General features: G+C 43.4%; 1 protein-coding gene across 1 annotated transcript; it reads right to left on the bottom strand.

Annotated features, from left to right (window-relative positions):
• Positions 1 to 6,347: 6,347 nt before the first annotated feature.
• Positions 6,348 to 16,558, bottom strand: LOC139295075 (A disintegrin and metalloproteinase with thrombospondin motifs 15-like). Its single transcript, XM_070917155.1, has 8 exons — positions 15,623 to 16,558; positions 11,732 to 11,864; positions 11,428 to 11,595; positions 8,692 to 8,975; positions 8,403 to 8,580; positions 8,127 to 8,299; positions 7,241 to 7,416; positions 6,348 to 7,137 (listed from the first exon to the last, which is right to left on the bottom strand). The coding sequence occupies exons 1-8, from the start codon at positions 16,556 to 16,558 to the stop codon at positions 6,348 to 6,350; spliced, it is 2,838 nt and encodes a 945-aa protein (XP_070773256.1).
• Positions 16,559 to 17,026: the final 468 nt, after the last annotated feature.

Here is a 17,026-nt window from a genome sequence, read left to right as displayed (position 1 = left end):
GCATAATCCAAGTTTCCACAGCATTAGTAACAACAACACAGCAGAATCTGCTTTGAGCTTATTTTTTTATCAGAAATACTTAGAGGTATTCATGATGCATTAATTTTTACTTCTCTGTTTAGCTGCTGTTGATAAAAGTCAACATTTCATGTGGGTGTTTCACAATAAAAGCCTTTCTGAGAAGGTTAGGAATTACTGCATACCCTCTGAACTGCTGGAAGAGCTTTAATGAGAAGAGAGCAGAACACAACAGCAAATGAATATGACAAAAGGGAGAGGATCAGAAAACACAAGGGATTTCCTCTAAAACAAATATACTTATATCTATGAAAACAAATTAAAAGCTTTCTAATAACAACCTCTTTCCAATATGTGTTTTTCTTTCTGCAGTAAAGTTGTATACTTAATCCATCCAGGCTGACAGTCTGGACAACAAGTCCTGCTGTTCTTGCTGAACCTGCAACTGTAGAATTGCTGAGAGTGCTAAGACAGCTTTACTTAGTCCTTATCAATTTCTTTCCACCTGTAATTCTCTAGGATGAGAAAAATAAGCCCACCTGTATTCAGAAACCAATACTTGTTATACTGCATTCCTTTTGCTTCAGCGTTACTGGAGAATGGAGAGTCTTATATCAGGCTGACAAAGTTGTTTATATATATATGTATATATATATATCATAATAGCCCTCTTTTTGTATAACATAATGCCAGTGATTCAGATGATTTTGCGGGCAGTGAGACTGTACAAGAGGTTTGGCTTCTCTAACATTTGTTTGTTTTCTCTTGCTGTACTTGCTGTTTGTCACTCAACACACTCAAAGAAGCACACACCTTGACCTCACATCTCTCCTGAAGGTGAAACTGGAGGCTGGTGCCATTGTTGGCTTGGTACTGATACCACTGTAGATTATGTAAAATGCCAGTGAGCAGCTCTTTCTTTATAATGCCAGACTTGACATCAAAGGAAACAGGTCTATTCATCTCTATTACAAACAGGTAGAAGGCTGTTGTTTCCTGTAGTGTCTGGTGTCTGCACTTAAACTGGCCTAATCTTATGAACATTGAGGATAATGTCTAAAATGTCTGCGTTGTGTAACCTGCTATCAAAGCTTTGCATTCAAAGCACTGACACTAAATGCTGGAGCTCAGAAAGTGGTCATTACTCGTCTTAAATGCTCTGAGATTTAGTAAATAGTAAGCTCTGGCCAAAGGAATGTCCTCAGTGACCCTATCCTCACACAGACGTGCCACACAAACAAGCTCCCTGAAGTCAGGGATTTATCTCTTTTCAGATCTCCAAAATACTCCCTGCAGCTGACTGTTTTCTGTTCTTTCTTATCATTTTTTGTTTTTTCTTCAACAAGCTATTATAAACCAGACATTCAGATTGGGCCCCTAAATGTTCGCCTTTGAACGATACTTTTGAAATACAACAATGCAGATGATAATGAGAAAAAGTAAAGCAGATTCTCTGTCCCATTTATCCTCATACATATTTCCCCACAAGCAAGGTCAAAGGTGAGCGTTACAGTGGCAGGTGACCAAACCATCTCTGTTAGGCTTGGAGCTGAGCCATGGAGCTGCAATCACGTCGTGTCACCAGAGCTGTTGCTGTAGTTCTGTATCAACAGAGGTTTCGGGAAGCTTTCCTGTTTCCACATTACTAGTGCATGAATGTTTATATGAAATAATGTACGAGCATCAAACAAATGGATCCCAGATTGAGTCATTGATTCTTAGGTATGGAAAGACACATGATCTTTTTAATCTAACACTGGTATATAGTTAGATAACAAGAATGACAACATTTTTATGAGCGACACTAAATACGAAGCAGCCATCTAATTTAGCTCAGCACAAGGACTGGAAACAGCTAGTCTGGCTCTGTCTGAAGGTAACAAAAGATGCTCACTAATGAACACGTTATATATCTTGTTTGCTTAATTGTACAAATATGGAAGTCATGTAAGTTGCCATAATGTGCCAGACTATTTCTTGGTCAGGACCAGTTGCCCAGAAAACAACGGAAACTCCTGAACAGTAACCAGTCAGAGAAGTGGATTTTGTTACCTTTGGACACTTGGATACTGCTTCTGTTTCCTGTCTGTGCTAAGCTCAGTTAGCTGGCAGTAGCCTCATAGTTAGCATACAGACATGAGAGTGGTGTCAATCTTGTCAACTTTTCCTTTAAATTGATTTTTTTGGTAGATACTCAGTTCAACAGGGCAGCAGAGGACTAAATTATGTTGTGTTCGGACAATTGCATTTGGCTTTTTGATAATGTCTGGTGTCTAATGAAGCCACAATCACACGTCAAAAAAGTGGCATGCAGTTTAAATGAGCCACACTAAGCTGAATCATTAGAATAGTTTTCCATGAGCAGAGATCAGCTGTGGATCTGTCATCACTATTGTTTGCAGACAGATCCTGTTCCTGCTGCAGTCAGCAGACCTCCTCAGAGATGCGCATTAATGAGGCTGCTCATTGGGCCTTTCCATGTGCCCATTCAGAATCACATGGACTGTACAAAGCACGTCTTTGAGAGTAAATATCTTTAAAATGGTCTGTGGTGTGCAGTCCATCTGACTCAGCAATAGCTGCAAAAACAAAAATCTGCTGTTGATCAGACAGAAGACGCCACATAGAAAATTTGTCACAGGGCTCCTCACCCTAATTACTTACAGAAACCCTCGGGTCTTCACCAGTTTATAATGGTTTCACTAATTAGGGGTAAGCCTTTCCTTGGTAGGGGAACTATAAAAAGGGAGCAGAAGAATGTGGAGCGATGGGTTATTTTTTTAAAACAGGAAATGCAATGATGCCCTGCTGGCTTAAGATTGTGGCTCAATGTCAAGCCCTTGTAGCAGTGGTGAGTGAAACAGGACTTACTGTTTGCAGGTATAAGATGAAGTTCATGTCTGCTTGTTTAATGGTAAGAGTTGTTCTGCACGTAGGAGAAGTTAATGATTCAGTGTTTTGCTGAAGGACAAAGGATCATTCAGATTTATTCAAACTTGGGCCTTGTTTTTGGTTGGTTACGAAAATTTCTGTCACGTGACAGTCTCTCTGCCCGTTCACCCTCCCTCCTCTTCTTACATTGGAGAATTCATGTTTTAGAGAGTGAGATCACTAATCCTTGGTATTAAGTTCAAATGTAACATGGGCCTCCCTATGAGCCTATTTATTTTTCCAAATCAAAAACTTCACTTGAGAGAAGCTGGTGAAGCCAAACATTCTTTTTGATAAGGAGTCTTCCTCAATTAAAGCCATCAAACCTGCAACTAGATATGACTATAAACTCAGACAAGAGGCAACTAGGGGAACAAATAAATATTTCCATTGGCTCTCCTCCAGCTTTTCCTCTATCTGCTCTTATGTAGGTCAGACTATTCAGTCTATTTTGACATATCACTTCCTTCCCAAAAAGTTTAAAAAATGTCTGAGACGAGACCTCCCATGTTAGACTCTGACCCTTTTCTCAAAATCCTCAGACACGCATAAGTCATCAAAATCGCACAATTCAAAATTTCCACCTTCTCACAGCTCACAGCTGCATTCTTGGACTGGTCATAGACACAGACAGGCAGAATGAGTCCACATCAACCAGTGGAAAATATCTGTAGTTGCATGTCTGAAATGTTGACCGTGAAACAAACGCACGGCAAAGTGGAGTTTACAGGCTGCAGTGAACTGCTCCAAGGCGTGCCGGCCACCCATCTCACCCATTCATATACTGTAGCTGCAGATGTGAGCGCCGGTAATTCATTTGGATATTTCACAGAGAGGAAGCAGAGAACTCGGGCATATGTACTGGCACATGTTTCAGAGTCCACACTTCACCTGCTTCCTCTCTTTCTTCTGTTTAATTTTAATGCTGATCTTTGTTATGAGTTTGCTCAGCATGGGTTCTGTCATTTTTCTCCCTCTGGCAGTGTTATACATTCTGGGGGGAAACTTTGCTTGACTTTAACTGAATAAAGGCTTTATTGTGTTTTTAGCATTCCAGCATAACAAATGCTCAACATTTTTAGAGAAGCTTATGGACAAATGTGGCTTTCTTATACTTTAAGGGCTCGGAAATGCTTGATTTGTAAGGACTGAAATGCACAATGTCAGAACATCTCAAATGTGTATGTGAAAAAGACTTTGATACTTGTCTCTCAGCAGTCAAATGAAGGTTGATATGAATCTAAAAGTACTAAGTCAAGGACAACTGGACTTGCTTTAGGTTTCAGGCTCTCATCCACAAGGCCTCTTCAGTTTTAACTGATGGTGCGGATTACCAGGCACTACCAGGCCGAAGCATGCATTGCTACATCCAGCAAAACCACACCCATCCAGGTGAAATACCAAGTTTTTAGGGAGTCCCATCGGGATGGCTTGCTATTAGTCAAAGATGCGACTTCCATGGTCAAGTTCAAACATTTGCGTGGATTTACCTCAAACACGAGTGAATCTACTAATCACGGAAATTGCATTGGAATTCATTGATTTTATAGCAAATGCTTGCTGTTTTAAATGCTGGGGTGACCAGGACCAGAACAGGAAAAGAAAATGCAGTATTAGTTTTAACTTTTCATTAATGGCTTTATTTTTGGAATAAATATACTGAAGTCAAAGACACTTACAAATGCCTGTGTAAAAAAAAGATTAAAAAACTATTTACATTATTTTTTTGCACAGAGCTGAATAAATGTATACATAGTATACAATGCAGCCCATGTAGGTCATAGGTTTCTTTTGCTGTACAAAGTGCAAAAGCTGATAAAAAAAATAAAAAAATAAAAATGATAATCCAATTAACACAGGATCCATCCTGTAGTTGGATGATGGACTGGACAATGTGGCCCCTTTAAGAAACAAAACAAGAATATAATGGATTACAGGATTTCATCAAGTGTGTAGAAAGAACAGCTTGGCTCAGGCTGTGGGGCCGTGAACAAGGAGATCCAGCACACACTTTCTGTACAACACAACAGAGGGTCTGCCAGTTTTTCTTCCCCTCTCCGCTTTATCGTTTCATTGATAATAAATTATCTGTGGTATCTGTGCCAGACAGGCATGACTTAACGTGGCTGAACACTATGAACTGAGAAGACAATTGTTGTGGTCAAGTGATAAAGGTAATGAAGGAAGCAATCAAACATGCACACATGAGGCGGGAATTGAACACGTGTGTGTGTGTGTGCATGTGAGTATGCTTGTGTTTGTGGGTAAGCCCATATCTCAGATGAGTAGTGCAATGTTGGATGCAGCCTGATGAAATCGCTGAACTGGCGGCAACACCAGCTGACAGGGAGCAAACCCCTAGCCATTGTTTCTTGCCCTGCTTTGTTCAGTCTGTCATGAAAGTGTGACTTCAGATTCGTGTTTAAACTGTCTCCGTGACCGGTGCTGAGCGAGGTCTGCAGAAAATCAGTGTCTACAGGACAGTTTATTCCTTCCTAGTTTTGAAGCAGAAACGCTGGCTGCATCGTTATCGTCTGTCTCTGTGAAAGTTTTAGGAGTAAAGCATGTTAAAAATGACACTGTGGTTTTTACTGTAGAAATCTATCCAATGTTGTATCAGCCTTCACTTGCTATAGCTGTTAACCAACCAAGCACAGCAAGTATGTTAAAAGAAGGCTACACCTGTATGACCACAAATGATCTTTTCATTTTCATTTCTGAATCAATTCCAAGATTTTAAAAGATTACCTGGAAAAAAAAACCTGCGGCCGATGAAGGTCACACGTAATGTTAATCATGAAATGGATTGTCCCTCTCTATGTGAAGTGTTGTGCAGTAACACAGGCATTACATTTTAGTCCATTTGGTAAAACGTTTTGCATTTCAATGCTGGTACATTTGCTTTTTGAAAAATGAGTGAGTCATTTTCTGGACAACCAAACTAAAACTTTGAAACCTGCACAGTTCAAATATTATGAGATGAAATAGGCTCCAGACTCACACGGTAAACTAGATTGATTGCTTGCAAATGGGCATTCTGTGTCTACAGAGTACAAGGGATTCGACTACATGTTATTTGACCTTCTATTATGTTATTTCTGCCATCAGAGTGAGACCTGGATAATGTCTTTTGAAGTCAGCCAAGAGATGGCAGTGAAAAATATCTTCCAGCATTCATCCTGCAGCTTTCACTCCCCTTCCAATATTCTTGTTGTTCTTCCAAGCAAGTGTCCCATGATGCAGGTGGAAAAAATCTGCACCTGACATACACGATGTGTGTGTGCGTGTGTGTGTGTGTGTGTGTGTGTGTGTGTGTGTGTGTGTGTGATACTTGCAGGTTGATTCAATTCAGTCCATTTAAAACATAACAAAGATTTGTAGTTTCTAGGTTTTAGTCACTAGCAAGGCCTTAGGTTACAGAAGTCCAGCTCCTGTGGCTTGCGTAAGCCAGTGCAGTGGTCCCTTAGGAGCAGAAGCCCAGTTTGGGTTTTGCAGTGCAATGGTCGTCTCTTGAAGCCCTTCCCACAGGTTCTGGAGCAAGGCGACCACTGCCCAATATGCCACTCAGGACATGGGTCTCCACAAACCCTGGTGGCTGAGGGTCTTTGTGAAGGATCACAATCCAACCCTGGCTTTCCGTCCGGTCTCAGACACTGCACCATCCTCCTCTGGATACCGCTGCCACAGGTCACTGAGCACTCGTCCCAACCTGTGGATATCCATTTCCCAAGAGTGGGATCCTCCTTGCTATAAGACTTCTTCAGGGTGTCTCCCTTCTCCTTGACACTGTCCTCAGCTAGGACACTGTTATGGGAGTTCACACGCCCCTCCTTCTTCAGAGTCTTGTCCTCCTTGGTCTGACGGGCGAGGTAAAAGGAGTAGCGGATGCGAGGAGGCGTCATCTGGCCGGCACACAGCACCTCCACAGTCAGGGCTTCTCCCAAGGGCTTCACGGCCTGCAGGGTCTCTGAGAGGCCAGATGTGCCGCTGTAACGCAGCAGGCTGCTCTTTACAATGATGTCCCTCTCCCCAGCTGACACCACATAGTTCCCATTGAGCAGGTAATGACCCTCAGTGTTCTTCACAGCCAAGTAGTTGTCATCACTCATCATTCCCTTGTAGCCTCGCTGACGGACGTCTATGTTGGCTGCACCCACTGGCAACATGACCACAAAGTTGTAGCCATGCCTGCGTGCCAAAACATATTACAGTCAATGAGAGCTTATGACGGAAAGAATGACGTAAGCAATATTCTCTAAAAGCTATCCCATGACGATGTGGTTTTACTCACACAGGCTTTGTGAAGAGTCCCGACACCTTCTTGCAGCCCTTGTTATCCCCTCCGCAGATTCCACACTTATCAAACTTCTTGGTGGAGCCGATTTTTCCATCACAGCCAGCCTTAATGCACTTCCCTTGGACACACACTCCTGTGGAGTCTGGGGAGCACGGAGTCCCGTCCACAACCTGGAATATACAAACCCACTTTAAGGTTAGTTTTTCATATACACAACAGAGCATCCAACAAACAAACAGTCCCTGTGAGTTAACTCTGCTTAATGTCTTTATTCCAGGTTATTGAAATACTTAATCATAATTAATCTGATTGCACATAATATCTGAAGGGAGGCTGTCAACCTGGTCAGCCTTGCTGCTAGTCTGTCTGCAAACATGTGACTGATAAGTTCACTTAATGCAGTTGTGATCACCCTGACACAGACATTTTACATCCAAAGATGTATCATACCTTATAGCCGACACCAAATGAACCAAAGTCCAGCTCAAGTTTTAAACTAAACTTCTTTAACTCATGTTTGATTCAAAGTCACAACTCTGTGGTTAAAACATCCAGCTGCTGTGTGATTCAGAGCTACGTGTCCCCTGAGTGCTCTTATCTACTCCTCCTAAACCGGTATGATGGAGTGAAGTGTGAACTGTCTCTCACTGCTGCTAAATCTCACTCCACACCCTGCTATCTGAAAGAGCTAAGCTGTACTCCTCCTCCCCTTCATTCCTTCCTTCACTCTTAGACTTAGACCCGAGGCAGCTGGCTGACATATATTCACGTTCTCCCACATGGACTCATTGTTATCAACCTGTCTTGGCCTCATATCTCAAAATCTAACCCTAATTCATTCAGACTTTTTTTTCTAGATCACCAGTCATATCATTTTTACCTTGGGTGCCAGGACGTAGAAGTATCCTGTGCCGTTAGCCCTGCAGATGAGTTTACACCTGTCATCGGAAGACACCCCAGAGTACTTGGGTACCCAGACCACAGAGGGGGCGATGCGGTTACTGTTGAAATTGTGGCCGCTGGTCTCACACTGCTCCTCACGATAAGTCTTACCTACACGGGGGGGGGGGGGGGGGGGGGCAGAAGGTGAGAGGTGGGAATGCTCTAGGGGGAAATATGTCATTGGACATAGTTGCCTGTTTTGAATGACTCGTACCTATGTCAGGGCAGCGGTTCAGGTTGCAGGAGCGGTATTTGACCCGAACTCCTTGGCAGTATTTACCCCCGTTTGACGGAATTGGGTTGTTACACTCCCTTTTAGACAGTTGGACGCCGCCTCCACATGTGCGTGAGCAGGAACCGAACAGGCCCCACTTACCCCAGCGGCCGTCCACCTGGAAATACACAAACCAGCGGCATATTACAGGAAGCACAACAACAAAGATCCTCCTTAGCCCAGGTACAGTATATGTTGACATCAACAGCAGTCCTTGTGTGAGCCTTACCTTCACATTTTGGATTTGTTTGTCCGAGCAGATCCCTCGGTCGCAGACCTGTTCGTCCCCACAGTGGGTGCCATCCGCCCAGGGGAAGTGCCGAGTCATGCATACCAAATGGCCATTGGATTTTCCTGTGCACCACAGACGGCTGCATGGTGGTTGCATGAAGGGACAGGGCTTGGAGCCTTCTCCAAATGCGAGCTCACACTGGCGGTCGAGGGTGTAGGATGCTCCTGGCATCACGTCAGGGAGGCCCAACGGTTTCTGAGGGTGGTCGAGTAAACATTCCCCTAGAAGAGAGAGAGACTCAGTGAGCAACACACTGACGCAATACCAACTGTCATCTCTGGTTTTATGGCTTTTCTTTACCAGCTATGAGCACTTACACCCATTTATTAAAGATCAGTTCACCAAAATATTATCATGAAATCATGAAAAACAATGCATCCCATACTTATACATCAATATTTCCACTGTCCTTTTCATTAAATGCTCGTGTGTGATGTGGGTGGTGGTATTGTGGGTTGGGGACGGTAAGCAGCCATTGCCCTTGTGATTTGGGCTCTTTGAAGTGAAAGTACAGCTTGATGCAGTGCATGCAGTGTATGTCACATACCACACACAGACACATACACACAAACATGCATGAGCGCCCCACACACAGCCACCCCCCACCCCTATCCCATCCTCAAACTCTCCTCAAAAACCCACAACCTTGTGTTTGATCCCACCCTTGTTGAATGCAGGGATGAAGTTATACTAGAATAATCTTAAACTTTTAGATTTTAGCTTAAAATCTTAGCTTCAAACTCTTTACCAAAATGACACACAGTTAGGGAGCACTGCAAAGGTTAAAGGCATGGACTGCTTTTACAATAAATGGCACACAGAAACCTTTCCAGGAATAGGCTAATAATAGGAAGAGTTTGACGAGCAGGTGCTTGGAAACATGAAAGATCAACGTCACTGGATGAGAAGGTTTCCAGGAGGAGGTTTTCACTCTTCCCAGCTTCTCACCCTCATGGGGAATTTACACATCCAAAACAAGTCATTTGCACTGGGGAAAAACTGGCTTCACTTACTTTGAACTGTTTATTATGCCATTTGTGTTGTGGTAAATTCACAACAGATAATAAGGCAGTGAGTGAATGAGCTGTAACTGGTGGCGAATTTGTTACTTCCCATTTCACCGCAAATTTGGCAGAAGAAATGCTCTGATTAACTGATAGTACAATATTATATAAACACGTCACTCTACACTGAATAAGCTGAACCTCACCTCTTCCTTCCTACTCTCTCTCCAAAGAGCATCGAAAACAATAGCTGGTATTGTGTGTGTGTGTGTGTGTGTGTGTGTGTGTGTGTGTGTTATAGGTTACAAATGATTTTGGGCGCAGCACTGCATGAAAACTGCCTCAAACATGTGGCAACATGATTATTTCTTCTCTCCGCTGCTTTTTTAGAGTCTAGATTTATGACAGACGGCCACGAGAAACCAAGTTACAACACTGTTAGATAGAAATCACTCCCTGTCAAGTCAAAAATGTCGCTCTGGAACAGTTTGGGTTCTTTTGTTCTCAGACCATCTCCAAAATGAACACAAAAAGAAGCAAAAGAGTTTGTCTATTTGGAGTAAACCTGCATGGGAAATACTGGCCCGTTACACCTCGCTGTCCAAACCACTGTGGTGACTCTCCCCAGAACAAGCCCTCTAATTTGGGACAGATGTGGGGGCAGTTTTAAAACAAACGTTTAGCATTGCTCCAAGGCCAAGTCCTGTGGTCTGGCCTGCTTGGCAAACAATCTGCATCCAACCAAATCAAATTCCTTTTGGCTTTTGCTGGTCTTTTCTATTAGCATGGTACTTTAGGGGGTTAGGCAGATGTCACATCTGAAGCATAGACTGACGCTGAAATTCAATCATGCTCTTGCTTGCATTTATCTTAAATGATTGTAGTCATATTGCAAACGAAGAGGCTGTCAACAAAGAAAAATTGAGTAAAACCCAGAAAATGTCGAAAAAAGAGCCTGCTCTCTTTAACAACTGCATGGAAGTCATATCTTGATCTAGTGACAAACAGAACTGTGAACAGACAAGGGTCTGATTATGTGAATAATACAATGAGTATGTGCCCTCCTAAGGCGGGCCCAAGGTCCCTTACTCCACAGCATTGCACTCCTGTCGGAGTCACGATGGAAAGTTTAAAAGAAAAAGTATCAAACTCGATGCAGCAGAAACAAAGATATCGTCTTTTTTATTCCACACATTTTTTCTACCTTGTCAAAACCTGGCGTCTACATTACCCACAATGTAACTCCACTGCTGACAGTTCGGTCAGAGAGGCAGGTGTGTTATGCCAGTAGTGGCTAATGTAGCCTCAAGTGGCTAGCCTCAAGCAAGGATGAGGAGCGGACTACAAAGGTCTCCACACCTCCAGATTTTTTTCATTTTCAAACTTGTAGTCTTCAGCACCAACCGACGCTGACTCAAGTGACATCACTTGAAGCAGTTTATCAGACTTTGTGCAGCTCCCTCTGGTGCCACAAAAGGCTTTAAACAAATTTTATCACATATGCAGTAGTTTTCCCCAAGACCTGTAAACAGACTTTGATGTGTAAATTCAGTGGAGTTCTCCTTTGGTAATAGTTTGTGTCTGCCCTCACTTTGGCTTCACACCTCTTCAAACACACTATGCGGCTGTTTGCAGTCAAACACAGGGGTCAGGGGTCGTGGAAACTCACCATGCCCGCTGTCCAGGAATTCTGTGATGATGGCAGCACTGCAGGGGGACCAGGGGTTGGTGCGGTTGATCTGAATGAGAGTGGGAGACATCATGTGGTTGTCCTGCAGTTTCCCAAACACATCCTCACAGGCCTTCACATTGTCGTGTGGCATGTTGAACACGTGTCCTGTCGAGGGGGAATGAGATGTCAGATGCCTTTCATGACCACACGGACACTTTCAGCTGCGATTGTTCACATGCACTCACACAACAGGAAACATTACAGTACTAATATGTATTGGATGACGATTGGCAGGGCTCACCAAGCTCGTGAGCAGTGGTGAAGGCTGAAGGGAGGCCGTCGTCTTCGATCACAGAGCAGCTCCTCTTGGGGTCGCACATGGTGCCAACATCTGCCATGCCAAGAGTGTCACAGGTAGAGGCTCCACACAGGTCCTGGACAAAAAACAAAGTGTTGCATTGGTACATCTGAGCGGGTCAGAGGTAGAGAAGCAGAACATGGCATTTAAAGAACTCCAGTATATATGGAATTTTTGTAGCCTTTGTAACAACCTGGAATTATCCTTTAAGCTGTTTTCTAGAGATTGGGCAAAGATTCAATGGTGTTAAGCAAGGCTTTCCACCAACCAGTATTTAAGTGTTTTTAGTGGGCAACAGTGTTTAGAGCACACCTTCTTCTATGAGGTAATACAACTGTCCCCAATCACAACATTTCCATGCCAGAGCAGAGTTTCCAGATGACCTATTTCTCCACCACAAGGTTTTAAAACCCAATCTTAGCGAGCATCCATTTGGAGCTGAACCTCCTAATCACAGGACAACTTCGGCGGTAACCGCCACAGAGACTCGCCCATCTGCCTGGCTCCTAAACGGCACTGTCTCTACATTCCCTGAAACACAGAAAACCAGCGGCGGTCAGCTATGCCAGATAAAGCCCAGCACTGGTTCAATGTCACACAGCCTCTACACTCCTCTGCTGCACTGAACGTACACATAAAACACAGTGCCAAGTGAAGACCTCGAATGCTATAACAAATCATTCCTAGAATAAACCACAAAACCACAATTGTTAGCCGTTGCAAAACAAGTCCAGATGTGCTTTGTGCAGACGACATCTGAACGTTTGGGCAGTTCATGAGCAAAAACGAAAAACTGCTGAACGAACAGGGGAGAAGGAACAGCAGAGTCAATGAGTTTGTTCTTTGCTATGACCTACTTCTCACATCTGTCATCTATCTTTGCATTTTTTTGTGTTTCTGCAATTTAAAAACAATATGCAAGTTATCTCAGCAAATAAATATTTCCATTTACTTTTTTGTGCAGATTTCAATGCATTTAACTACCATCTGGCCTACCACAGTTTGTTGTGTTTTGGGTGCAATAACCACCACGTTGCTGCTCCGAGTTTCAGTTAATACTTTTGAAACTCTGGGTTATAAGGAGTGGAAAAAGGTCTGATACAGCAGTATCACAGACACAGTTTTATGACATCCGGACATATTTGGGTGTACTCCTTTATTTCTCAACTCATTATCTATCATGTAAGTAAAGACAAACATGCTGCAAGTTAAAGTACAACCACCCTCCTCTCTCCCAGGGGAAACATAAATATGTCAGATTTACAGTTAGATTTGGTCTGTGGGAGACTGGCTGTTCACATACAATGAACTTTCTGTGTAATTTAATGAACTGAGCAAACATTCTTTACACAACAATCATGCTGGCTATAGAGTTTAAAGACAACCGCAGTTGCCTCTGGACAACACTGAGTTGGTCTTCATAAAACCTACAAATTACACTGTGGGCTGGTAAACAGCAGACAATGGACGTGCCTTAAATGCCCATTGAAGGCCATGGTAAACCAAAACAACACCACTGACTAAACTGACTAATTTGAGTCATCAAGTCAGGAATCAACAGAAGATGGACTATTGTCTGAATTTTCAACCTTTGCTCTATTATCAGTTGATCTGATGCTAAAGTGTAAAATATCCTCTAAGAACATTGAGTCTGGCAGGAGTGTGTTTGTCTGTATGCGTGCTAAAGGCCTGAATGGCAAAAGGTTTGCTACAAACATGTCAATCAGATCTTGACAAACAAGACTTGGCAGTTTTACATGTAATTTCACAAATCACATTCGTTGGAGTTACTTGTATAGTATACAGGAGCACTTAGCACTTTGCAGGAAGTTGAGATCCTGGATGTTGCACATGATGTTAGCAAGCCCCAAAACAATCTTGTATATTGCTTTATGAAGGAGAGTTCCTTCTGATAGATTAAATGTTATATTTATTCATAAATTAATCTGAAAGGTTATTGTTTGTTGCTTGGAAAGTGAAATGTCAATACAGGCAAATATGCTGTAGGTTCCTACCGTTGTTCCTAAACCGAACCTTGGTTTGATGAATGGTGATAAATGAGGTGTAAACATATACATTTTGTTTGGTGAACAGCATTTATTCAGTTCTCTTGCACAGTTTAGGCAAAAAATTCCGTTGGCAGGAACCTGTTTTTCCACACATAAGGGTTAGGGCCTTTGTTTGACCAATCCTGGTAAATGCAGCAGCTTCTGAAATACAGTACTTGTTACAGTCAAACCTCTGATCAAAGCAGCTTTGGTCACTCATTCAGTCCAATGTAATGTTAACTCAAACAGTGACTGAATCCCTTGACGCCTGTATTTCTGCTTTATATAGCAGATTACAGCCCCATGACTCACTGTCTGTAGGCAGGTCCAGTGCAGTTAAAATGGGGTCATCTAAACCAGCTACAGAGTTTGTAACATCAACTCTGCATGTGGAACTTATGATCTCAAAACCTGGGACGCCCTAGATTTTGTATGTGAAATACTTTTACAGCCCATCTTTGAAGTGCCATGACCTAAACAGGAAGTGCATACTGTACAGACATAGGAGCCTTACAGCAAAAAGAGTGAATGAGAGAGGAAGTGTGTGACAGAGTGAAGAATGTGTTGTAAAGATGCTGCGGTGCAGGCGGGCTGCAGCTGTGCAGAACTGCCCCTCTGGAGCAGCTTGTTTCAGACTTGAGGTGAGCAGGTGGGGCAGAAACATGGAGGGATGTGACATCTCTGACATGCACATAGGAACCCCCCACCCCACCACCACCCACCCACCTCCACGCTCCCTCCTACATCACTCCCCCCTCCCTCCATCTCTCCCTTCAGGGGCCTGTTTAATGAGGAGCAGGCAAGGTGGTGGGTAGGGCTGGAAAACCCACAGCTGGAGGAAGAATGGGAACGGCTGAGAGAAACAAGACACTTCCGACTAGTGGATCCCTGAGGGCACTAGCAGTCCTTAAACTAGGCAAAGTTACAGGTAAAACAAGCATTTGTTTGAGGTCTAATACGATCATGTGTCGTGTCATGTTAGTGACATTGGCCAAAGGTAATTCAGCACCTTATTATGTTATGTTTGACTCTTAACTCTGTAATTGCATCTGCAGCTGACCCTTTGACTGCAGACTGAACAATATCCAAACATTATCTTCCTGAGTTGATTTGTCAACTTTATCCCAAGCCTTCAATGTCAAAAGGAAATCAAAGTGACCCATTTCCACAAGGCAGACAGTTCATCAGAGTCATCAGTGGGTTACACACAGACCAATGAATGTGAGCAATGACTTCATCTCTGACCCTGTGTCATCTGCCAAATATTTGGGAGTGCAGAGAGAACTCGGAGGTGGGTTCCAAGTCAATAAAACTACCCTCTAAGGATCCATGAAGAGCAATCAAGACTATTGCTCTGTTCAGCTCAAGTCATTTCCTCTGTGACCCAGCCTCAGTGTCAAAGCTGTGAAGGTATTGGTGGACTGGATACTCACTGAGTGCCTGAGTTCACCGGAGGTGGAGAGTGTGTTTCGAGAGAAAACCATTTAACTGACACAGCAGGAGTGGCTTGGTGGAAGCCTGTCATGTAAAGTCTTCAGCATCTGGTTAACCAAAGTCTTACCAAACATAAACATGCCTTACCTATACATACAAAAGACCCTATCAACATTTGTATCATTATCATCATCTCAGTATTTTGGAACATATTAAGATGAAAACGGTGTATTTGCTGAGAATAATCATCAGATTTACGCATTTCTGTGCGTAATTACGCTTACTAAACAACAACAACAGTCTCCCCTGTTACCTCAGTGTCTGTAGTGTGAACTCAAATAAAGCATTTTACCTGTCTGGTGAAAAGGATTGCTGTGTCCCAGTACTCTGGATGCTTGTCGTTGTTTTTGTTCATCTTTTTTTGCCAAGTGCAAAAGTTTCGCAGCGTCATGGCCGCGTTCCCGGACACCTTGGGTCCTTTGTCCTCCTCGGATATAATCACGATCTTCACAACAACGATGCTGATGGAGTTGAGAATACTGGGGTGTTTGTAGAGCCTCGCTGCCACTGACATCAGTGTCAAGAGGTAGTGTTTTAGGTCATCTCCATGGAACTGCGCCATGGACTCGTCCGCCACCACGAGCGTCTCCACGTACCTGGGGATTGAAGCGAACCTTTTGGTTCTCCCCATCCTCTTCAGCATCGTTTCGGTCACATTGCTGTAATGTTGTAGTTGCTTGTATTTCTCCAACGATTGCGCAAGCTGGAGACTTATGTCGCTGTCCACTGCGCACCTAGAGGTTGAATTGGGCTTCAGGTTGTTGCTGGTTCTGCGCCGGATGATGTGCGCACTTTCCGCGCTTCTGGTGTCATTTTCCACCGGGCTGATAAAATATTCCCAGCCCTGGAAGCCAAATGCACCTTGTAAACCCTTACAGAGGCTGAAAGCAGCATAAGAATAGCGGTCACCATTCACATACCCGGAGTAAAAACACCGGCTCAGGTCAATGGTGACATCGGTGTTGGAGAGCCAGAATGCGTCTTGGTTAGAAATGGAAGGGGCAATGAAATTAGAGTCCTGATGTAAATCGATCACGAATTCATGCTGGAAAGCTCGTATTTTTAGGACACACTTTCCTTTAAGGATATCCACGTCGTTGTCAAAATCCCTCCTGTCATGGTTGTGGTTATCCAATCTAATCGGGAAGCAAAGTTCACTTTCCATGCAACGAACAAGTTTTGAGAGTGAGACCACAAAGTAGAGGAGAAAAGTTGTTCTGATAAACATGACGATGCTTGCATTCAATATAGAATGCAATCACACACAGATAAAACAAAACGATATTGAATCTGCAAAGTCAGTGGAAGCGGTGAGAGCCACAGATCAGGATGAAGAGCATAATCCAACGCGCAGGACTCTAAAACAATGCAGGTCGTACGAGTCCACTCAGTGCAAACTCCTCCTGGTCATGACCCATTCCCATTCTCCACCTGTGTGTGCTGAGTCGACTCCTGCCTTCTGTGGACTTTATGCATTTTCGTCATGTGTAAAAAATATGGAAACTCAATCTCTCTTTTGGAGGGGGGCAGTCTTTGGAGGCGCTCATTGGATGCGCGTCTCAGCTACTTTCTGCGGCCACTTGAAACTCAGCAAACAGCAGGCCTACATCATGTCCCAAAACACCGTGATGGATGATCAGATCTACTTCCAGGGCATTGTTCGCTGAGACCATAATCTGCAGAACCCCATGAAGTC

The sequence above is a fragment of the Enoplosus armatus genome, chromosome 13, assembly GCF_043641665.1.
Source record: "Enoplosus armatus isolate fEnoArm2 chromosome 13, fEnoArm2.hap1, whole genome shotgun sequence".
NCBI lineage: Eukaryota > Metazoa > Chordata > Actinopteri > Centrarchiformes > Enoplosidae > Enoplosus > Enoplosus armatus.
This window is presented reverse-complemented; position numbering and strand designations above follow the sequence as displayed.

Excerpts from the sequence above, each read along its gene's own strand:
- LOC139295075 (XM_070917155.1), bottom strand. The coding sequence starts at position 16,558 with ATGTTTATCAGAACAACTTTTCTCCTCTACTTTGTGGTCTCACTCTCA. Across the intron at positions 11,596-11,731 it reads CACCACTGCTCACGAGCTTG|GACACGTGTTCAACATGCCA; the intron begins GTGAGCCCTGCC and ends CCCCCTCGACAG. Across the intron at positions 8,300-8,402 it reads GAACCGCTGCCCTGACATAG|GTAAGACTTATCGTGAGGAG; the intron begins GTACGAGTCATT and ends CCCCCCGTGTAG.